Source organism: Scyliorhinus torazame, chromosome 16 (assembly GCF_047496885.1).
Source record: "Scyliorhinus torazame isolate Kashiwa2021f chromosome 16, sScyTor2.1, whole genome shotgun sequence".
In the NCBI taxonomy this organism is placed as follows: Eukaryota; Metazoa; Chordata; class Chondrichthyes; order Carcharhiniformes; family Scyliorhinidae; genus Scyliorhinus; species Scyliorhinus torazame.
This window is the reverse complement of record NC_092722.1, coordinates 1,726,882-1,751,794: the sequence shown is the minus strand read 5'-3', so window position 1 is coordinate 1,751,794 and position 24,913 is coordinate 1,726,882. Positions and strand designations below refer to the sequence as shown.

The 24,913-nt window shown below is 43.2% G+C and overlaps 1 protein-coding gene across 20 annotated transcripts in view; it reads left to right on the top strand.

Annotated features, from left to right (window-relative positions):
• Window positions 1-24,913, top strand: part of rap1gapa (RAP1 GTPase activating protein a) — an 809,199-nt gene that overhangs the window by 745,205 nt on the left and 39,081 nt on the right. For 18 of the 20 annotated variants that reach the window (XM_072477772.1, XM_072477763.1, XM_072477771.1 and 15 more), the window contains 4 exons: window positions 11,285-11,362; window positions 19,218-19,327; window positions 21,981-22,094; window positions 23,408-23,531. In XM_072477772.1, the coding sequence (XP_072333873.1) occupies window positions 11,285-11,362; window positions 19,218-19,327; window positions 21,981-22,094; window positions 23,408-23,531 (426 nt within the window). The remainder of the gene's footprint in view (window positions 1-11,284; window positions 11,363-19,217; window positions 19,328-21,980; window positions 22,095-23,407; window positions 23,532-24,913) is intronic. The other 2 variants (XM_072477755.1, XM_072477773.1) reach the window with 1 other exon arrangement.

Genomic DNA, 24,913 nt, shown 5'->3' with positions numbered 1-24,913 from the left:
CCCAAGCCAGGAATCGAACCTGGGACCCTGGAGCTGTGAAGCAACTGTGCTAACCACCATGCTACTGTGCTGCCCGTGCTAAGCATCAACCTGGGTCTCTGGATTACTAGTCCAGTGACATTATCACTGTACCGTGCTCCATCAGTGCTTCAACTCCAACAGTTGTTACTTTGGTGGCTGTGCTGAACTCACATTCACAAGGTGAGGGCTTCAAATCCAAAGTCGGCATGTTTGCTGTTCTTGCTGAGGAGTGATTCCAGTTTGGACTGTAGATGTTCCAGCTGATGAGGACGGGAAATGTTGGCCAGCCATACATTCCCCACTGGAAGTGCATCTTTATCTGGCTGCTTTTGGCCTGTCATTAAAAGTGAACATGTGGAGGAACCTGCCCCACAGGTTGATTCTTTGAGAGGTTTGAGAAGCTCCCTTGAGCCTACGCCACCATTTAATAAGATCAAGGCTAATCTTTTACTTCACCTCCACTCACCTGCTTCTCCTATCCCTTCATCAACTTTGTGTGCAAAAATCTATTGATTTCAATTTTGAATAAACTCATGGAGTAAGCATCCATCGGCCTCTAGAGGCGTGAATTCCAAAATTCACTAGATCTGAGTGACCAGGTGAGAAGGGGGGGGGATTGGCTCCCCTCGATTCAACCACCTTGCTTGATCACACAAAAATGGAAGTTTCTTTTTCACGAGGATATGTCTTTTCCAAACCAGAATGCATTTCACGATTTATGCAGTCAGAACAAGGAACCAATCAAACAACGGTTTCTTGAGTCGGGGAAAGAGCACATTTATTAATACCCCATTAATACCCCCCAAAAATAATAAAACACAACGGCAAGTATTCGGCCTCAGTGAAATCAATTTGAGACAAATGCACGCACGCATGCGCACACACATTCACACGCACACATGCATGCACACACTCACACACGCGCACACACGCACACAGCAAAAATAAGGGCAAATTAGAGTCCTTGCTTTTGACAAGGTGCCACACAAAAGGTTGCTGCACAAGATAATGATGGATGGCAAAGGTAAAGTAGGAGCATGGATAGAGGATTGGTTAATGAATAGAAAGCAAAGAGTGGGGATTAATGGGTGTTTCTCTGGTTGGCAATCAGTAGCTAGTGGTGTCCCTCAGGGATCAGTGTTGGGCCCACAATTGTTCACAATTTACATAGATGATTTGGAGTTGGGGACCAAGGGCAATGTGTCCAAGTTTGCAGATGACACTAAGATTAGTGGTAAAGCAAAAAGTGCAGAGGATACTGGAAGTCTGCAGAGGGATTTGGATAGTTTAAGTGAATGGCTAAGGTGTGGCAGATGGAATACAATGTTGACAAATGTGAGGTTATCCATTTTGGTAGGAATAACAGCAAAAGGGATTATTATTTAAATGATAAAATATTAAAACTATGCTGCTGTGCAGAGGGACCTGGTGTCCTAGTGCATGAGTCGCAAAAAGTTGGTTTATAGGTGCAACAGGTTATTAAGAAGGCGAATGGAGTTTTGTCCTTCATTGCTCGAGGGATGGAGTTTAAGACTAGGGAGGTTATGCTGCAACTGTGTAAGGTGTTAGTGAGGCCACACCTAGAGTATTGTGTTCAGATTTGGTCTCCTTACCTGAGAAAGGCAGTTCTGGCACTGGAGGATGTGCAGAGGAGATTGACAAGGTTAATCCCAGAGTTGAAGGGGTTGGATTACGAGGAGAGGTTGAGTAGACTGGGACTGTACTCGTTGGAATTTAGAAGGATGCGGGGGGGATCTTATAGAAACATATAAAATTATGAAGGGAATAGATAGGATAGATGCGGGCAGGTTGTTTCCACTGGTGGGTGAAAGCAGAACTAGGGGGCATAACCTCAAAATGAGGGGAAGTAGATTTAGGACTGAGTTTAGGAGGAACTTCTTCACCCAAAGGGTTGTGAATCTATGGAATTCCTTGCCCAGTAAAGCAGTTGAGGCTCCTTCATTAAATGTTTTCAAGATAAAGATAGATAGTTTTTTGAAGAATAAAGGGATTAAGGGTTATGGTGTTCGGGCCGGAAAGTGGAGCTGAATCCACAAAAGATCAGCCATGATCTCATTGAATGGCGGAGCAGGCTCGAGGGGCCAGGTGGCCTACTCCTGCTCCTAGTTCTTATGTAACACAAAAAAAATGGTTAAATATCATTTAATTATTCTTGCAGCCTAGATTCTAAACACTGCAGCTGGTTTGCATTAGCTGGTTTCTTGGATGTGGTCAGTTGTAGAAGATGTTGCAATTAATATGAGATCTCAGCATTGGGGGAGGGTTCTGGTAGAATTAAGAGTCTCAAAACTGGCCAACACACTTATTCCAAAAAAGAGAGGGAGAGAGTGAAACCTCAGCTTGTTTCCTTGGTGAAGATTTACACCTGTGGCCTTAGATTTTGAAGCTTTGTTCTGTCTCAATTCAAACTGAAAAATATTCAGTCAGTTAAGCTGAAAAATCATATTTTCAAAATATAAAGAGGCACAACCTTGTAACAACTCTTAAATATTGCTGGAAAAAAAGCTATTTATTGTTGAAACTTTTCAGCCTGCACTCATCAGGATCATCATGAGTTTACCAAATGTAAAATGAGCAATTTGTACTCTTATGTGGATTGGTTGGCAAGTGGACTCTGATGGGTAAAGATGTTGTCATGGAGCATGCACCAGTTGATGGTGACGGACAGTTAGCTGCCAAGCATAGTTTGAAATTTAAACCCGGCAGCTTGACTTTGGAAGATGGTACCACTGCTGCCACTGTGCATCGGTGATGGAGGGAGTGAATGTTTAAGTTAGTGGATCAGGTGCCAATCAAGCAGCCTCCTTTGTCCTGGATGGTGTTGAGCTGGTTGAGTGTTGTTGGAGCTGCACGCATCCAGGCAAGTGGAGATTACTCCATCACAGTCTTTAAATGTGCCTTGTAGGTGGTGGACAGGCTTAAGGGAATCAGGAGATGAGTTCTTCACTGCAGGATTCCCAGTCTCTGGTAAGATGCTGAGAAATATATAGGAGCAGAGGGATTTGGGAGAGTAGGACCCAGATCTCTGAAGGTAGCAGGATAAGCAGTTAAGATGGTTAAGAAAGCAAACAGAATATGTCCCTTTGTTAGTTAAGCACAGAGTATAAACACAGGGAGATGGGTCGGATTTTTCATTTCCACGACATAATTCCCACCCAAAGTGAACTGACCGTTTGCTGCTCCGTCAAGTTTTCTGTCCATGACAATTCCTGTGGTGGGCAGCATGGGAGAGTTTAGGGCATTATGCTAGGACTGTATAAAGCACCATTTGGGTCACAGCTAGAGTACTAGTGTACTTCTGATCATCACATTACAGGAAGGAGGTGATTGCACAAGAGACAAGATTTATACACCAAAAGTTGAGAATTGTAACTATGGGGGGAGATTCAATAGGCTGGGATTGCTTTCTTAGCAACAGAGAAGGCGAAAGAGAGATTTAATTGAGGCTTAAAAAAATTAACAGGTGCCTAGCTGAGAATCGATAGGAAGATAGGATAGGCAGAGAGGTCAGTTAATAGAGGGCACCTTAACGTAATTGGTGCAAGAATTGGAGGATGTCAAGGTGACCTTTTCATTCTCTGGTTGTGATAGTTTGAAACTCATTGCCTGAAAGGATGCTTGAGACAGAAATCCTCATCGCATTAAAAGAACCCTAAATAAACAGTTGAAGTGCAGCAGCATACAGAGTTACAGGCCAAGAAATAGGGAATGGGTTAGGTCGCTATTTTCATCTGACACAGACACGATGGGCTGAATGGTCTCCTTATGTGTTTTAACTTTCTGTGCCCTGCAGTTTGAGGTCAATTATGACAGTTTAGAAACCTTTATAGATTCTCTTTGAGTCAAATGAAACACAAAATATGCTGAAGGGGTTGGTAATTTTTCCTGGCTCTGTAAGCCGTCAGGTTTATATATAAATAGTATGAAATGGTTTAAAATCCTTATTCTTTACCTTCAGTTTGAATATCATGTTTACACAAGTCCCTGCTGCTCTCATTGGACTGTTTAATCTTAGCCACTTACAATTTATCTGCTAATTCCACTGGAACAGACCACAAAATACCTTGCAAAGTGACTGGTGTTGTGCAAAAAAGCACAAAAGGTGTAGATTCAGGAACCTGAACTTTCAAATGCTGTTTATATTGGGGATTTGTTGGCCGTGGTGATAGTTGTGGAGATATAAATGATTCTAGACTGTCAGTAACTCGTTGTTGATGGTTACGAGGAGATTGGCTCTGAAATGTCTACAGTCTGAATGTTGAATGAGAACAATGTTTGATTGTGATAAACTCCAGCCTCCATCTGAAATAAGAAGGGAAATAATCAACTATTTTTTATTCCTTTCCAGTGGTGGGAATGTGTGGGTGCGGGATGATAAAGCGTCAAATTTCCTGCCAACCTTTCACTGCGGCCAATTTTTAACACTCACCACCTGGCACTGAGGGAATTGCCTCAAAGTAGAGCCACTTCCAAAATGCTCCATTAATCCCAACAATGCAGTGCCTACTACTGGCCACCTGAAGCATTGGCCTGTTACAGGTCCAAGGCCCAATTAGTTCACAAATCAGAGCCCCAGGACCCTGACTGCCCATTAGTTGTGGAAAGGTGTTTTTAAGGTGATGTCCATGGTTGCCATTATGTACAGTTTATGTTCAGCTGCAAGAGCATTTTTGTCATTTTTATTTACTTACATGGTTGGTTTGCTGGCAATTTACAATTTATGCATCTGCTTTTGTTTTTCTTTGCCATAGCAACCAAACTGTTCACAATTTGTCAAACCAAACAAATATTGTAAAACTAAATTTCAAAAAATAGTTTTGATTGTGCTTCAGTTACTGGGGCAAGCGTTCAGCCCTTGGCAGGAATGAAGAGCTCCCTGCAGCACCAGCCTCGTTGGCATTGGCTGCTGCCCTGCCACTTCTCACTGGGTGATGCCACCAAGAGTTAATTCCAAAATATTCCACCAATGAGAAAGGGTTAAATAGACCAATGAAATATTCTGGGAGAAATGGAGATTACAAACAAAAACACAATCTCAGCCGCACATTGGGTTCAAATAAATCTTTCACCTTTGGGTCCTGGGTTCTGATTGAACAAAGACTAGTGATGTACGAGTGTGCTTCTCTGCAGTACTCCCCTGTGAAACAGGATGGATTTCTGCAGTTCCAATCCATTTCCTAGTGGCATGGGGAAATGGGAAAATTATTACAATGGACAGTTGGAGAGTGATTCCTGAAGTTGGACAGGGAATTCAGCATCCTGCACTCTAACTGACCCGGGTGTACTCCTTGTTTACACTGGCTTCCTGAAATGTGCTGAGCAATCCCCTTGCTAACACTTTGAGTCTGAAAACTATTTTATTTCAAAATAAAATTCAAATATTATCATCACCCTCTTGCCGAGGGCTCGGTGAGTGAGTGCGCAGTGTGATGCGGCAGGTCACCAGACTAGGAAGGCCCCCGGCTCAAACCCTGGCCGGTGCTGATCTCAATCCAACATGTCCAATGTATTTGGCTGCAATGGTACAGCTGACCTCGGATCCCTATCTTGATGCAGAAATACAACTCTCCAATGCCCATGAAACCATCCCCCAACAAAAAACAGCAACATTCAAAAGAGGAACAATTGGGAACAAATGAAAAAAATTGCTTACAATATTCTTTTAGCACAAATATAAGATTTTCCTGTTGGTTTCTAAGCTAATGTTCAGTTTGAGTAAATAAAGCTCATTTTGCACTCGCAAAAAGTGACACAAGTCAGAGATAGAGTGACAACATTGTCGACATAATTCTTCATTGCACGCCTTCTATGTGCAGACTCCCACTGCGATCACAATGCAGTATAATTCCTGGAGGTCTTTCAAGTCTGTAAAGAGTTATAAGGAATAATATTAATACTTCTCTGTCCTGAATGTCTTTGCTGAATGAAGCTATTGGGAACTACAGATGAACCATAGCAAGAATATGTGCCAAATTCCTAATGTGGTCTTTTGGAAAGATCCAAACAGAGAATAGCAATGGGAATAAAAATTGAGAGAGACTTAGACCAGGCTGTGATCTCACAACAACAAGATACTGTGCTTATTGGAAATCTGAAATAAAGTCAAACGGAGCTGAAAATACTCGGCAGGCAGTGTCAGGCAGTATCTGTGGTGAGGAAGACCGAGCTAGCGTTGCAGGGCAGTGAAATTCCATCAGAATATCTGTTGTCTTGAGTTCAACATTATCAAACACTCCCGTAAGTGGCCCTCATATTCTCTATATCTTTAACTGCAAATGCCTGGGTCTATATTAGCCAAACAAAATGATCAAATTGATAACCCTTTGTACAGAATAGCAGCTTCCTGGAGTGTCACGTGTATCACCTTGTGATTCCAATCTTTTGTAGGTGGGTTGAGTTGGCAGCCTATCATTATCATAGCTCGAGATGTAAACAGTCTGACAATGTAATTAACATAGAAAAATAGTCATTACGTAGTCTGTTTACAGGAATTTATAATCTGCGTTATCAGTGATACATCAAAACAATAAATATGCTTCCCGTGAACAATCTTTCAGCAAAGTTAAAAATAGTTATTGACTCTTTATGCCATGAAATGTTGCTGCACTTATAAACAAATCCAGACCTTCTCCTGAATGTAGACTGACTGGCAGGTGTTTCAAAGATCCCCATAGAGATCGATAACTTTAAAAAAAAAATCTGAATTCCCAGTGACCAACCAAAAGAATCTTGTGAAAAGATTTCATATTTTATGACTTTAACTGTAACAAACTAAAATTGACTAAACATGACTTAGCAGGAAACTCCTACATTAACCTACAGAAAAGATTCCCCCTCGCCCCTTAATTTCCTAACACGGCTGAAAACCACACTCCAAGGCCGGAATTCTCTGATCACTGCGATTCACTCTTCCCGTTGGTATGGCACCCCCGCCCGCAGATTCCCAGCACTTGGGGTGGTTACATTGACAAGTGGCAGGAAGATAGAATCTCACCACCAGCGAACAGCAGGCCACCGAGAAACTCACAGCTGGGGTATCGGAAAATCCAGTCCTACATTTCTGCATTACACTGCGCTCTCCACAGAACTGTAGGCTCAAATCTTCCTATCAGTGTGGGAACCACTGCACCCATCCTTGATCAGCCAGGAAAATGCGCATTCAGCTGCTTACGTTTAAAGGAAGCCACCCTCTGCAAAGGGCTGAAGCCAATCATAGGAATGGGAGGAGGAAACTCAGCCACTTGAGCCTGTTCCACTGTCCATAGCTGATCTGAATCTTACCTGCAGATATCCACCTTGATCCTGTAACCCTTCATACAATTCGCCTATTAAAATCAAACATTTTTTTCAATCGGATCAACGTCAACACCTTTTGGGGAGAGATTGCGACTTACCCCTGCGCTTTGTGTGAAGGCTCTGTCCCTTCTCCCAAACCCCTGTGATAATCATGAGCTGTAAAACCCATTTTTACCGGTATCGATCTTGGATCTGTGCCAGGAAACAGACGCATTTATTTGAAAGTCATTTGAAAATGTGGAGAGAGCAGATAGTAACATTGGATTGTTCCAATTTGAGCAAATCTCTTCATATTACAGTAATAACTATCATTCAGAGAAATGTGCATTCTTGGAAAGATTGCAGAGTACAAATGCCAGTTTCTCCTTCAATTTGTCAAATGAAATGATTTGAAAGAATTTGCTCATTCGCTGGGGTTTGATACTGTCGAATGTAAAGCAGCATTCAGAGCTGGTGATTATTGTTAAACAACATAGGGCTCCAGTACAACTCCTATCCTTCAATTTCTCCGGCAATTGAATTCTTTAACAAAAATAGCAATTCTGGTTGCTAGGCAAAACAAAAATCATTACCACTAGATAAGGTTACCTGACTTGAATTAAGCTGCCCGCTCTATTGGCTCGCTAAGGTAAATTAACTGTGTTTTACACATGACAGTAACTATCGCGACAGCTGGTCGATTAGTGTTCTGATGTCATGAAGCAGGCACAGCAAGAGGTCATTCATTTTTGTCCTCCCTCCTAATTGTTAATCAAAGCCTGTTACAATCCACTTGTCCCTCTGCACAAATATACGTTGACTGGCAGAAAGGCGTTGAGATTAAATTTAATAAATGTAACATGAGCCAGTGGGTCAATTACTTATATCCTTTGGATCAAGCATGAGGGACATACTCAATGCTAAGAGGTTCCCAACAATAGCACAGATTTCAGATGTTAATAAATTAATGGATAACTGGTGATGTGGTGGTTATTTGCAAGACCTAGCAATTCTTTTGCACATGCCCCTGTTTTGATGGTATAGTGCATGCACACTCAACCGGTGTGTCTGCACAAACACCTGGGGCTGAATTCTCCAAGCTGAAATCGGCACGAATCGCGTGTGCGCGGTCTACGTGACGCGGGTAGGGGGCCATTGACAGGACCCCTCGCCGATTCTGCGAAGACAACTGGCCGAGTTCCCGACGGCGTTGTTGTAACCACATTTTGCCTGTTGGTAACGGCCGATGGTGGCTGCGGACTCAGTCGGCGGTCGCCCTGCTGGGAGGCGGGGGGGATCCTTTATCGGGGGGGGGAGGGGGGGGGGGGCTCACAGAATGCCAGGCAAGCAATCGGGCGGCACCGATCGTGGTTGTGCACGATCCCGGGGGGGACCCACGTTGTTCATCATGGTCCGTGGCGGGAATCCGCCATGTAACACGGGCCGCCGCCTCAGGCCACCGCCGTGCGCATGCGCGGACTCCCGAACGGAAGTGCGGGGCCCTGTATCCGCAGCCAGAGCTGCGAGGAGCACTCTGAGGCCCTGCCAGCCCCCTGCAGATGGGGGAAACTTTCTTCAGGAAAGTCCAGAGTGAAATGCCCGTGTTTTGACGCTGGTGTGGGACATAGCCCCATTATTGGGGAATCCCGCCCAGGGTGTGTCAAAAACACATTGTCTTCCGAAATCGCATGTCGCACTGCTAATAGCAGCATTTTTCTTGAGAAGTAGTTCATTTCTTGGTCTCCTCGTGACATACAATGAATAAAAATGGGGAGTGATGTGAAAGTTAACTCACTATCGCCAATTTCACACTATCGCACAAAATTAAAATGACCCCCATATCTCTAGCATCAGTTGACATGGCAGTTGATGACCTTTGACAAGGCTTGATGTGCCTCTGCTGTTTGAACAGAAGTTGCTTGACAATAGGCAGGTATAGGACAAGACCACATCCCTAATCAAATGTCCCCGACTGTGGAGAACTGTCTGAACAAAGGGACAAGTGGGGAATGGGAGTTTTTGGGAATCACTAATAGGTAGCGAATGAATCTTTCAAAACACCTTTTTCTATGGATTTTGAGCAGGACTTTAATTATAAAGAAACTTGACATGTCCCACATTTGACTATAAAAAAAAATTTCATCCCAAAGTTGCACAGTGTTACTCTGGTGCATCTTGCAACACATTGAAATGCTATGTTCTAGTATCTCGTGACAAATAGGAGCATTTTTTTACTTTTATAGCAGTTCCGGATAAAGTTTGCTCAAGAAATAGTAAATCTGCACATTAATTACCTTTCATGGCTTGGCTAAAACCTAACCAGACTCAATATTATGACAGTGCTGGTCACAAGCATCTACGGTGTCAGTGTTATAATTGAATTGTGCCCTTAATCATGACTTTCCTTTTCAGTCTAACTAGAGAAAGAATAAAAGGTGCCTGCGCAAACAGATACACAGCATCTTTGAGAAGCAGCAATTGTCAAGTAGGCACTTTGGATATCAGAAGTTTTTGTAATGTTTGGGAGATGCTATTTATTTTAAATGAAGGATATGGCCTGGATAGATTTTCATAGTTTACATTTTGTGTTTTGAAAGGAGACTAAATGAGTTTGCAATAGAGCTGAGTGGTCTTCCCTGATCTCTCAAAGGTACTAATCAGCATCGAGTTACAGTCCCTTGATTTTCAGCTACCTCAGCCAAAAGGGCATTGATTGCCAGCGGAACTTTTAATTGTAGAATGATTGTCACAGTCTCATCACATTCTCACTTGATGCCCACGCCTGTGCTCTTTCCAACAGGATTGCTAGCTGCTGATGTGGAGCAAAAACCTGATTAATTTTCTTTTCCCAAGTTGAGTGGGGGGGATTTAGCCAACCAGCCATTGGTTCAGTATCAAAGCTGGGAAATTCCTTAACTATATGCTCACTTATACACTGGGCTGGGGTTCAGAACCTTGATGGGCGAGAGGAAGTGAACTTGGATTGGAATTACCACTATTGCAAAATGACTGTGATAAGTGATGAAGATTAATTTGGACCTATTTCTGACCTTATTCTGGCCCTACATTTCTGAGTTAATGATGGCTGAGCCTGAATTCAGCACTACAGCGGGTTTTCAACAATCCAGTATTATAAATATTGCTCATTGCTTACTATGAAATGGCACTTTTCATCAAATCTCTCGTGTATTGATAAGAGACAGATTCTTCAAGCACATTTATTATTTCTGAAAATCTACTAAAAATCAAATCGCCCAATCCAAACCAGCTGGATGGCAATTCAGCTAACTTAACCAGTAACTCAGTACATGTTATTCATAAGTTGGGAGGGCGACTGCATGTCACACTTTAGTAGGATGTGAACCATCAGTTCTCATTGTTGCCTCTGAATCTTCCATTCTCTAAAATTACTATCGGCTTATGATTTGCACAGAACATGTAGATTCATACAAAACAAAATGGATGTGCTGGCAGGGAATGAGATGCAGATTGTATCTGTGCTCTGCTGCATAAAGAGTTCCCAGTCGCCGCCATTTGGCTTAGAGAACCACCAAATGGAGGCCTTGTATATTCCTCAAAGGAAAGACCGAGTGAGTCGGTCAGGCCCTTTTTCTGCCCTTTGTAGCCAGCTGCTAAATAATGTTAGTGGAGGCCTTTGGTGAAAAGTCTCTAACCTGTCATTCTGGTCTTGGGTTTCACTCAGCAGGAATCAAAATGAATATAATTCACTTGGAAGAAATGTTGCAAAAATGTACTTCCCGGTGTTTCAGATGAACCACGTAAACTGCACAGGCCTCAGTTTCAAAGCATTCGTTGTTCATCTCTGCAATTTCTTTGGATGTTTTGAACCCCACACCCTTCCATAATTTTCACTTCACAGCGCTGTTCTTGTTAGTCATTGTCAGTCTTTGTTGTGAGGATAGCTCTGCATGATTCATTTTGTATTTTCTCCTTTCCCTTTCCTTAGTCGTTGCTCGTGCCTGGAAAAAGCCCAACTAAGCACGGACGCCGAGGCAGTGCTATAGGCATAGGAACAATAGAAGAGGTTTCTGCTTTACACTCACTCTTCCGTCTCTGCTTTCAATCCTGCTTCTCCTGTGTGATGCTCATTGCATGGTCACTTATTCAAATCTACTGCATGACTTTGTATTTTAAAAGGAGCAAGTTGCTTTTGAATGTTTAGAAACACACTATCTTAAATTTATATTCAGAGCATCTCTTCCCATTGCCTTATCGCTGATCTTGCAGCCTGCATTCCAAACCTTTCTCAAAGAAACAATCAAAACAGGCGGCAAAATCAGCTAACTGGATCTCTAAATAGATGGATTCTAAATATGAATTGGTCTGATAGTTGTGAATGCGTTGATTTCAATTAATTTGCTCTGTGCATGACGTAATCTCAATGGCAATCACGTTTAACAAGTTATGGTCTTGGGAATTGATTATTGAGAGGTGTCTGAACTGTATTGTTTAAATAGTGACTGATTAGTAACAACAGTGTTAAACTACTGTCCACGAGATTTGGAACCAGCTAACAGAGGCACCTCCTTTCGCCTGTTGGTACCTCCAATACCTCTGCACTGGATGCTGGGGTACAGTGGCTATCAGGGAGTTGGGTGGCTTGGAAAACAGGCTTCTTAAACAGCAACGTCACATTGGAACAAATATCTGATGTTTGTCCACCCAGGGTGTCCAGTGAGCCTTTCCCGAACACAGTGAAATCTCCCCCGTATCATTTATTTTCTTTTGTCTTTCTTTTGTTTTTTCGCTCCTCCTCTATATGCACCTCTGCATTGGCCAGACAAAAAACTGCTTGCTGCCACTTTTGTAACTTAAGAAATAGGAGCAGGAGTAGGCCATCTGGCCCATCGAGCCTGCTCCACCATTCAATGAGATCATGGCTGATCTTTTGTGGACTCAGCTCCACTTTCCGGCCCGAACACCATAACCCTTAATCCCTTTATTCTTCAAAAAACTATCTATCTTTATCTTAAAAACATTTAATGAAGGAACCTCAACTGCTTCACTGGGCAAGGAATTCCATAGATTCACAACCCTTTGGGTGAAGAAGTTCCTCCTAAACTCAGTCCTAAATCTACTTACCCTCATTTTGAGGCTATGAGCCCTAGTTCTGCTTTCACCCACCAGTAGAAACACTCTCCCCACATATATCCTATCTATTCCCTTCATAATTTTATATGTTTCTATAAGATCCCCCCCCCCCCGGCATCCTTCTAAATTCCAACGGGTACAGTCCCGTTTACTCAACCTCTCCTCGTAATCTAACCCCTTCAGGTCTGGGATTAACCTAGTGAATCTCCTCTGCACACCCTCCAGCGCCAGTATGTCCTTTCTCAGGTAAGGAGACCAAAACTGAACACACTACTCCAGGTGTGGCCACACTAACACCTTATACAATTGCAGCAGAACCTCCCTAGTCTTAAACTCCATCCCTCTAGCAATGAAGGACAAAACTCCATTTGCCGCCTTAATCACCTGTTGCTCCTGTAAACCAACTTTTTGCGACTCATGCACTAGCACACCCAGGTCCCTCTGCACAGCAGTATGTTTTAATATTTTATCATTGAAATAATAATCCCTTTTGCTGTTATTCCTACCAAAATTGATAATCTCACATTTGTCAACATTGTATTCCATCTGCCAGACCATAGCCCATTCACTTAGTCTATCCAAATCCCTCTGCAGACTTCCAGTATCCTCTGCATTTTTTGCTTTACCACTAATCTTAGTGTCGTCTGTAAACTTGAACACATTGCACTTGGTCCCCAACTCCAAATCATCTATGTAAATTGTGAACAATTGTGGGCCCATCACTGATCCCTGAGGGACACCACTAGCTACTGATTGCCAACCAGAGAAACACCCATTAATCCCCACTCTTTGCTTTCTATTAATTAACCAATCCTCTATCCATGCTACTACTTTCCCCTTAATGCCATGCATCTTTATCTTATGCAGCAACCTTTTGTGTGGCACCTTGTCAAAAGTTTTCTGAAAATCCAGATATACCACATCCATTGGCTCCCCATTGTCGACCGCACTGGTAATGTCCTCAAAAATTTCCACTAAATTAGTTAGGCACAACCTGCCCTTTATGAACCTGTCCAATGGGACAATTTCTATCCAGATGCCTCGCTATTTCCTCCTTGATGATAGATTCCAGCATCTTCCCTACTAGCGAAGTTAAGCTAAGCCTACTTAATAAGACAGCAAAACTGTCTACAAGTAAAACAGCGTCACTGCCCATTGGATTATTGACTTCCCAGCTTTTGGCCATGTACATAGACTTTTCCTACCATGTACTCCAGCCTGTGAGCAGTTGATGCTGAGCAGTTGCCACGTGGGCAGTTGCAGGGGTTATTGTGAAGCCCAGTGCTCTGGTACGTGGTGGATTGGCCCTTCAGCCTGAATTATTCAATCACCAATGAGCGATCAGTAGTTTAGCAATATGGTTGGAGCTAATGTCATTGTTGCATCTGAAATCTAAAATCACTCCTCTGTATAAACTGAGTGATTGGTTTCATACTGAGTCTGATCTGAATATTTGCAGATTTGATTTGCTGATCACTGCATGAACAGATTTGTAATAGGTTTTAGCTGTTAATTTATTATGTGTGATTTTAGTTATAATGATTACAGCACTAAACTAAGTAATTATTGATTAACAAAAACAAATCCATTATTAATTAATTTGTGTATTAGTCATTGAATATTAATATTTACTAACCTTGAAATACTTGGTTCCTGTTGTATGCAAATAACTCCCGGTAGGTACCATTCACTTGTATTTAACTCACCCATTTCAGTTCTTTGTGTTTAATTGTTTCACTGATATTAAAGGTCTATGGTGTTAAACTCAACGAATGGTTAAAAACATTACTTAATTTAGAAATAATGATTAGATAATACTAAATTTCAGTTTGGAAAGCCTGTGGTGAGGAAGGAGTGTCACTAAAGGAATGAATTCTAGTGTAACAGGGAAACCGTGGTCTTGTTTTCCGTCATCAGTTTCTGTAGGTCAGAGGGAATGTGTGTGAATCCAGTCTTGGGAGTATAGAAGAAACTAATGAAGCTGTTTCAAAGGAAGAATGACCAAAGCTGTACTGACAATATAGAAAAACGCAAGATAGGAGCCAGTGGTTGACGATTAGGAAGGGCTGCCCATCAACAGACTGTTGCTTGGTAGCCTGACCAGGAAGGGAAATGGGTCTTGGAATAATCAGTGGCATGTACAGTAAAGTCTTGGTCACATTTAGAGTTCAGTGGAAAAAAAAGTGGCATGAAATAGGAAAGTGAAACAGGAAATGTTGGAAAATCTCAGCAGTGTGTAGAGTTAACATTTTGAATTGAATGTGATTTCTCTTCAGCATTTTCTGCTTTTTTATTCAGGGGCGTCATTCTCCGACCCCCCGCCGGGTCGGAGAATGGCCGTTGGCCGCCGTGAATCCCGCCCCCGCCCCCGCCGAAGTCTCCGCTCCCGGAGATTGGGCGGGGGCGGGAATCGGGCCGCGCCGGTTGGCGGGACCCCCCGCTGGATTCTCCGGCCCGGATGGGCCGAAGTCCCGCCCAGAAACTGCCTGTCCCGCCGACGTAAATCAAACCTGGTATTTACCGGCGGGACCAGGCAGCGTGGGCGGGCTCCGGGGTCCTGGGGGGGGTGGGGGGGGCGCGGGGCGATCTGACCCCGGGGGGTGCCCCCACAGTGGCCTGGCCCGCGATCGGGGCCCACCGATCCGCGGGCGGGCCTGTGCCGTGGGGGCACTCTTTCCCTTCCGCCTCCGCTACGGCCTCCACCATGGCGGAGGCGGAAGAGACTCTCCCCACTGCGCATGCGCGGGAAACTTTCGGCGGCCGCTGACGCTCGCGCGCATGCGCGGGGAAACTGACAGCGGCCGCTGACGCTCCCGCGCATGCGCCGCATTTCCGCGCCAGCTGGCGGGGCAACAAACGCCATTTCCGCCAGCTGGCGGGGCGGAAATCCCTCCGGCGTCGGCCTAGCCCCTCAATGTTGGGGCTAGGCCGCCAAAGATGCGGAGACTTCCGCACCTTTTTGCCGGCGCGATGCCCGTCTGATTTGCGCCAGCTTTGGCGCCAGTCGGCGGGCATCCCGCCGTTGGGGGAGAATTTCGCCCCAGATTCCAGCACTGCAGTATTTTGCTTTTAGGAAGTTGAACCTTGGATATAAACATAGCAAAGTGAAATCAGAGGAATTTGTAGAAGCCACGAGTGTCAATGTGTAAAGGGGGACCGAGAGAAGAACATCAGAAATAGGGGACGGCAATTGTAGTTAGATATTTAAGTCAAAGGGCGGCACGTAGCGCAGTGGTTAGCACTGCGACTCACGGTGCTGAGGACCCAGGTTCGAATCCCGGCTCTGGGTCACTGTCCGTGTGGAGTTTGCACATTCTCCCCATGTTTGCGTGGGTCTCACCCCCACAACCCAAAGATGTGCAGGGGAGGTGGATTGGCCACGCTAAATTGCCCCTTAATTAGAAAATAAAATAAATGGGTATTCTAACTTTATAAAAGAAAAAGATATTTAAGTCACAGCCACAGTTTGCTTCAAAGAATTGAAAGAAAAATCATTTTAACTTTCTCCTTAAATGATATAGAAGCAATGAAGACTGAGTCATTCAATCATTGCAGTGTGTGAGGGATGAAGGTTTTGTGCCATGCTATCTGGAGGAACCCACTGATTGTAGGTTAGAAACATCAGTAAAAGAATGGGTTTTAAGTACAGGAGATTACAGACCAAGTGGAGAGCAGAACAGTAAGAAAACCCATGTCAAAGTGAAGGTAGTTGGAGGTAACGGTAGTTGGTAGTTACAGCACTTAACAATTTGAGAGGGAACTGAGGAGTATGAGCTGTGCTGAAAGAACATCCTTTTAAAAACTGCACAATGCCAGGCACCATAAAAGGTCTTGAGGATGTCCAAGGTAATGATAAATGATTCACAATCTGCTCAGGAGCAATGTGCAAGAGACCGTTCACCACAGAAAAGAAAACTGTGCTTTCGGACAGAACTTTCTCCATGAGGGATTTTGCAAGGTTTAACGGAAGCTACATAACTTTACAAAGTAAGGACAGTAGGATGGTGTCTGCTAGCATAAAGACGGGATATTTTTAGGGATGGAATAAATAACAGCAAATTTTCAGGACAAAAGAAAAGTTAATTGTTTCAGAAGTAATTAACTCCAAAAATACTGGAAAATTAAAGTAAGTAAAAAAATATCAAACTCATCTTGGTCATTTTAAAAAAAAACAATTCTCAGGCATTTGTAACCTTCAAAACCTATGGTTATCCGACCATTTATTTCCTGCTGGGTGAAAACTAGGGAAAGCTCCCTACCGCAAAAAAGATGATAAAGTTCTTTATTAATTTGGAACAACGACAGATTTTGAGGGTTACTTTAATGTTACATTTCTAACGATTAAGTTATTGATGTAATTGTTCAGTGCATTTGCTAATTAATAGTTTCAGAAATGATATTGCATTGGCTGCTGTAAAATTTGACGTTCTTCTAATTTTCATATATCTCTGTGGACTTAAACACACCCAAGGCCTTAAAACTGGCTCACAGTGAAAGTCTAAATTAACTTCACAGCTCATGCTCGGAAATGCCTACTCTTAATTTTAACACAGTATAGCCAGCATTATTATTCACACAGACTGGATCTGAAGAGCATAGATACTCCTCGATTCAAAAGAGCAGATGCAAAGTGTGAATCCAGAGCCTAAAGGAACTTTGCTGATGTGGGCAACATTTATTGAATTTTCCCCAAAATAAATTCACAAAGACCCTAAATCCTTAAATTGCTAAATGACTATAAAAATATTGTAATCAGCAAATTCTGGCATGTTGCTTCATGTCACGGATTACATAAGACGAGAATAAATTCTAGACATGAGGCACAAGGTCATAATAAACTCGGCATTGTAGCCTCTGGAGCAAAGAGCTGCTTGGATTTCTCAATGTGGCCATTTCTGGTATTGTAGGAGTTAGTTCTAAACAGTCCCTTGCACTCCCAAAACGTTCTGGGATTCATTTTCATGGAATGCATTCAAGGCTTTGATGCAGTTCAAACAAATAGAATCTGGCATGATGGTAGTGGGAGAGAGAAAGATGTGGGGAAGGATATTTACATGTTGCACAGACTGAGTACCAGCTGGCCAGCCCAACACTTCAACTTCATAGATTCACAGCGATGAGCGTGCCCAAGAATGCTATTGGTAGAGTTCAACATAGTAACATAGGAATTAGGAGCAGAAGTTGGCAATTCAGCCCTTCGAGCCTGCTCCACCATTCATTCAGATCATGGCTGATCTCTTCCTGGTCTCAAATCCACCTTCCTACGTGTTCCTCAAATCCCTTTAACCCATTTTTAAAATCAGAAATATATCTATCTCCTTCTTGAAACCATTTAATGATTCAGATTCCACCGCACTATGGGGCAACGAGTTCCACAAATTCACCCCCCTCTGCGAGAAGTAGTTCCTCCTCATCTAAATCTACCGCCTCTCAACCTATATCCGTGATCTCTCATTCTAGATTGCCCCACAAGGGGGAACATTTGGTCTACGTTTTATTTATCAATCCCTTTTAGTATTTTATACACCTCAATCAGATCCCCTCTCATCCTTCTAAACTCCAGCGAGTATAAACCCAACCTGTTTAATCTCTCCTCATACATTAACCCTTTCATCCCTGGAATTAATCTAGTGAACCACTCCAGAACAGCCTCCAATGCCACCACATCCTTCCTCAAACAAGGAGACCAAAACTGGACACAATGCTCCAGATGTGGTCTCACCAACACCCTATACAATTGCAACAACACTTCTCTACTTTTATACTCCAGTCCTTTTGCAATAAACGCAAACATTCCATTTGCCTTTTTAATTACACGCTGTACCTGCATACAGACTTTCTGCGATTCGTGAACAAAATTCAGGGAATAGACTTCAATCACTAACGGGACTTCAGCGTTGGGGAAAGGTCAAAACTAAAAAGGTGAAGTCTTACAACACCAGGTTAAAATCCAACATGTTTATTTTGAATCACTAGCTTTCGGAACACTGCTCCTTCCTCAGGTGAGTGACTCCTCTGATCAAGGAGCTGCGCTCCGAAAGCTAGTGTTTGAAACAAACCTGTTGGACTTTAACCTGGTGTTGTAAGACTTCTTACTGTGCTCACCCCAGTCCAACGCTGGCATCTCCACATTATAAAAAGGTGAAACAAGGGCAAGTATGATCAGTTGGAAGAACAGTAATTAAAAAGTAAAAAGGGATATTTACAATTTCCAGCAAATTCCCAAAAGGTTGAAAGATAATAATAGCCACTCAGGAATTAAATATTTTAGATCATTTAAATAAACTTTTCCTTTTCATTTAACCTATTGTTAGAAATCCTCTGGTTAAGCAATGGGCTGAGAAATCGCTGTTCCAGTACAAAGAGTTCAACTATTTGTGCATTTTAATTAGGATAAAAGCTTCACGGAAATAGCAGGGGAAAGAAGATCAAATATACCATTGTTTGTTTATTCACCTGGGCCATAGACTATGATCCTGTCCCACCTTGTTTGCCCAATGTAAACTGGCTGTATCTAAACATGTCTCTACAGAGATTAAAGCCCAGTATTGGTAAAGGTTCAATTAAGTTTTTACAGTATATAAACCCAGCAATAAGACTGGCAACCATCGTGCTCAGCAAATTCCAAAAAGTAAATGTGACTTTAAAAAAATAATCTATTGACTTTGAAATAGGACTGTATGCAAATCAATGTATGCTGAAGAGGTCAATTATGTAAAATGACAGAATGTAAAACCAGTTTTGTGTGTTTTCTGGTGGGTGGGTGACACTTGAGTATATTTTCACAGTCGTTGATCATTCCTGGGAAAAGTCCAACGAGGAAGAAATCTGGACCTTTCAGCTCTCGCCGGAGCAGTGCCATTGGAATAGAGAACATTCAGGAAGTGGTGGAGAGAAGGTGCGGGTCAGTCTTTGCTGTTTTCCAACAGTACACGTTTTACTGAAAACCATTGAATCGTGATTACCATTAGATAACTTCCAAAACATGCAGCATTGTGGCCTTGGCAACCTCTTCACACTGAAGGAGAACCTGAAGCAATAATCCCTCTGTGAGAATTGACAAGCTCTTATTGAACGTGGAGCAGAATCAAGGTCAAGCCTGTCCCCATACAAATTGACACATGCGCTTCCCTTCAAAGGGAGTGATCGGGAGCGCAAACCCTGGCTGGCTTTCTCTCCTATCCTATTCTACTCTACAGGCACTGAAGCCAATGAAGTCACACCTTCTAATATAGTATCTGCTAACTCTTATTTGATTGAGTTTTTTGAGGGGGTGACCAAGAAGGTAGATGAGGGCTGTGCAGTAGACGTTGTCTACATGGATTTTAGCAAAGCCTTTGACAAGGTACCGCATGGTAGGTTGTTGCAGAAGGTTAAAGCTCACGGGATCCAGGGTGAGGTTGCCAATTGGATTCAAAATTGGCTGGACGACAGAAGGCAGAGGGTGGTTGTAGAGGGTTGTTTTTCAAACTGGAGGCCTGTGACCAGTGGTGTGCCTCAGGGATCGGTGCTGGGTCCACTGTTATTTGTGATTTATATTAATGATTTGGATGAGAATTTAGGAGGCATGGTTAGTAAGTTTGCAGATGACACCAAGATTGGTGGCACAGTGGATAGGGAAGAAGGTTATCTAGGATTGCAACGGGATCTTGATCAATTAGGCCAGTGGGCCGACGAATGGCAGATGGAGTTTAATTTAGATAAATGTGAGGTGATGCATTTTGGCAGATCGAATCAGGCCAGGACCTACTCAGTTAATGGTATGGCGTTGGGGAGAGTTATAGAACAAAGAGATCTAGGAGTACAGGTTCATAGCTCCTTGAAGGTGGAGTCGCAGGTGGACAGGGTGGTGAAGAAGGCATTCGGCATGCTTGGTTTCATTGGTCAGAACATTGAATACAGGAGTTGGGACGTCTTGTTGAAGTTGTACAAGATATTGGTACGGCCACACTTGGAATACTGTGTGCAGTTCTGGTCGCCCTATTATAGGAAGGATATTATTAAACTGGAAAGAGTGCAGAAAAGATTTACTAGGATGTTGCCGGCACTTGATGGTTTGAGTTATAAGGAGAGGCTGGATAGACTGGGACTTTTTTCCTTGGAGCGTAGGAGGCTTAGGGGTGATCTTATAGAGGTCTATAAAATAATGAGGGGCATAGATAAGGTAGATAGTCAACATCTTTTCCCAAAGGTAGGGGAGTCTAAAACTAGAGGGCATAGGTTTAAGGTGAGAGGGGAGAGATTCAGAAGGGCCCAGAGGGGCAATTTCTTCACTCAGAGGGTAGTGAGTGTCTGGAATGGGCTGCCAGAGGTAGTAGTAGAGGCGGGTACAATTGTGTCTTTTAAAAAACATTTAGATAGTTACATGGGTAAGATGGGTATAGAGGGTTATGGGCCAAGTGCGGGCAACTGGGACTAGCTTACTGGTAAAAACTGGGCGGCATGGACTGGTTGGGCCGAAGGGCCTGTTTCCATGCTGTAAACTTCTATGATTCTATGATTCTTCTATGAACTCAGTCCAGGAATGAATCCCGGAATGATGACCAATTGAACTTTTGGGGGAACATCTCCCAGCTTTTAAGAATTTGCTACTGGAGTGTAACTACTAAATCTGTAATATCAAAACACTTTGGTTTGAATAGTGACCCAGAAGAGACAAACGCTAAATCATAATGTCAGGAAGCTATAAGGGGGGAGAGACCGTACAGATGAAATGCTGAATGGCTTTCTCCATCATGTGTTTGGATTATAGTAACAGTGCACATATTTTGAAATAAGGTGGGGAGGGAATAGGCTGGGAGGCATGGCAGGGGGCGGGGATGGTGGATGGGGGGATGCTGTGGCATTATTTGAGATACAGCAGGGAGTTCTCCAAATGACCTGGTCCACATTTAACCTTTAACAACCAGCCATAAATAGATTATCTGGTCATTATCACTTTGTTGTTAGTGGGAGCTAGTTGTGCATAAAATTGGCTCACACATTTCCTACATTACAGCAGTGAATAGAATTCAGAAGAAGGATTTCCTGCTCTGTAAGTTGCTTTGGGATGTTGTGGGACCATGAAAGGGGCTATCAAAATCCTAGTCTGTCTTTCCTTAAAAATTTTCATTGCTCAATGAGTTTATAATTGGGGAACATAAATTTAAGATCATCACCAAAAAATGAAGAGAGTGGCAGAGGGTAGGGTCCATGTAGAATATCCTTCCAGAAACAGATTCCACAATATATTTATTCTGGAAAGTGAATATGTATTTGAAAAGGAAAAATGCAGGGGAGCTGGGGCAGAGGACTGGAGGAAGGGACGAAGAGGATAGTTCCGTCAGAGGACTAGCTGAATGGCCACTCTGCTGTAAAGGTCGACAGTTCTATTTTCTGTTCTTAGCATTGAGTTGTCAGCTGCTATATAGGAAACTGCAGGTGCAGACTTATCACATCACTCTGCACATTTCATACTGGTCTTATGGACACTGATTTTTAAAATTGAGTTACGGAAAGTTATTCTTGCAATAAATTTACTTTTAAATATTCATGTTCTTTGATCTCCACAGAGAGAGCACAGCAAGTACCCAGAAAACCCCAGATAGTGGCCATGTATCACAGGAACCAAAGTCTGAGAACTCCTCAACCCAGAGCTCTCCCGAGATGCCCACAACAATGAACAGGTGATTCTGCCTCTGTCTGAGTCGGTAAATAATTAAAGAATCTTCTGACCATTGACAGAATCTCAATATTCCCACAGAAGGAGATTTCAGAAATAAGGCTGGTTTGAAGCAAAGGCCTATGTTGCTTTTCAGTGCATTTTATATACAGTTTCTCAACAGGTTTATACCATGATTCCAGATTTACACATAAAAGGAATGCAGAAAGCTTTATATTTAGAAATGTCTATAATCTCCTTGAGAGGACTCCATTAGCAGCCTCACTTTGGGACGTCTGCCATGTGCTGTTGATACTGGAGGGTGACCCATGGTAAAAGTGGCATATTTGGCTCTTCTTGGAGCTGTTTTGGTACTGCCTCTGGAAGGTGCGCTGTATTTCCTGACTCACTGTTTTTCCATTATTCGCCCTTTCACATCTTACCCTGTCGGCAGAAATGAAAACTGTGATTGTGATTTTTAACCTATCGGATTAAATGCAACTGTACCAAAGCAAAGGTCAAATCAATCAATTCTTCTGTCTGTAGCTCAAAGCCCGGTTTCTGTCTTGTGAAATACGGGCCAGAACTTTCTATCAAATAAATAATAAGGCTGATGGCGCTCACTATCATTTAGATGTAAATTGAAAATTAACTTCAAGTGAGGGTAGCTAATTTTGCTCTGCTATTAGCTTTCTGCAAACACCATCTCACTCTCTGACTCAATATTCTTAATGTATTGAATTGTGTGGCGTTCCTGTATTTTTGCAATAGATACACAAACTAAACTTGCCACAGAGAGTTGGGGCTTGTCAATTTCCATTGACCTGATGATCATTAATTACTGCCAAACAACTTCTCTGGCACTGAGATTTAACTAATACATGTCTTGAGTCCCATTTGTTCAACTGTTTTTACTGTTATTTATTGTACTTTATCTTTCTGTCCTTTTTTTATTTTCTCTCAGACCCAATTTTCTTTCCCTCTCTCGTGACTTTGTTTTCAGTACCTGATTTTGTATTGCATTCACTGATTGATAAATTCTGGCCCAATGAGAGGTCAGTGCCAATGGAGTGAATTGTGAATGAATGTTCATTTATAACCATGTCACATGGGTGTCATAAATATGAGGCACATAAACATCCTGAATCCCTGTGACAGGACTTATTTTAATTTTACAGGGACAGTGAAATGGAATTTAAACTTTAGCCTTTGTCATCAGAAATAAAACCTGTAGAAAAATGTTTTTTTGTTAAATGTGCAATGAGGAAAAACAATCTAATCTTTGTTCTAGAAGATAAAGAGTTACTTTAGATAAATATACATTTTCCCCACTTCTAGGGTAATATTAAATCAGAAGGTTTCCAATGAAGGCCAGGATCTCTCACGATCATCGTCAAATGCCAGCAGCTTTGCCAGTGTTGTGGAGGAGAATGAAGCTCTCGAAGACTATGACACTGGAATGGTAACTGAAAACGTAAAATTATGCTGAGGTTCTTGTTAACCCAATCATTGGCACAAATCTACAGTTAAGCTTGAATTGTCTCTCGCCAACTATTGCTAACTGATATTTGTTCTGTTTGAGTTTTCTTCCCATTTATTCATCCCCTCTGAATTTCACACCGGGATAGAATTTCCTTGGAGTTGTCACAGAGGATCATTCTTCATGTGTTAATGCAGTGGATGTTAAATTATTCAGCTGCAGTCAGGCCTTCACAATCCAGCTCATGAATGTCCCATCTGACAGCCAAAAATATTGGGTGGGATTCGCCGGCCCCCCAGTCACGTTTTCTCAGCGCCGTGCCGTTCGCTGACATCGGGATTCTCTACTCATGACGCTTGTCAATGGGGTTTCCCGTAGTGGCCACCCCACGCCGCTGGGAAACCCACACTGCCAGCGGGAACAGAGAATCCCAAAAGTCGGAGAATTGTGGTAAACCACTGTTGCACCTCTATTAGGTGATGTACGGTAGGACCTGTACTACGGGTACGTTGGTAGTCCCTGCCTGCTGGCTCTGCCCAGTCGGCTGAGTATAAATATGTGTGTCCTCCATGCTACAGCCATTTTGCCAGCTGCTGTGGGAGGCCACACATCTCCGAGCAATAAAGCCTCAGTTGTACCCAACTCAAGTCTTTGTGCAATTGATCGTGCATCAATTTATTGCTCTAAGATTCTCAAAAGATGGACCTCCGTATCAAACCGGATCGCCTGCAGCTGGATCCGCATTCAAGCGATGCCAAAAAGGACTTTCAACACTGGCTAGCTTGTTTCGAGGCGTACATCAACTCGGCATCCCCCCCTGTCCCGGAGGCTCAGAAGATACAGATCCTGTACTCGAGGTTGAGCTCCAGCGTCTTTCCGCTAATCCAGGACACCCCGAACTACGCCGAAGCCGTGACGCTTCTCAAAGAGAATTATGCTCAGAAGACGAACACGCTCTTCGCCAGGCCCGTACTCGCCACTCGCTCTCAACTCCTAGTGGGCCCTAACCCCACTCATCCGGGACTGTGACTCTCAGGCCATTACGGCCACTGAACATTCAAACCTCCTTATGCGGGACGCGTTTGTTACGAGGATTGGGTCGGACCTCATATGCCAGCGACTGTTAGAAGGGGCCACACTCGACCTAGCAGAGACAAAGAAACTAGCGCTCTGTATGACAGTCGCCTCGCACAACGTTCAGGCCTACCCCCCCAGCCGTGCGGCCCAACCCTCTTACGCATCATGGACCCCACAGACGGCCGCCCCAGCGGGGACCTTACCCAGCCAATACGCCTGCGCCACGCCCCAGCCAGCGAACCCCGTGGGTCCCCGATGTAACTTTTGCGGCCAGCAGAAACACCCCC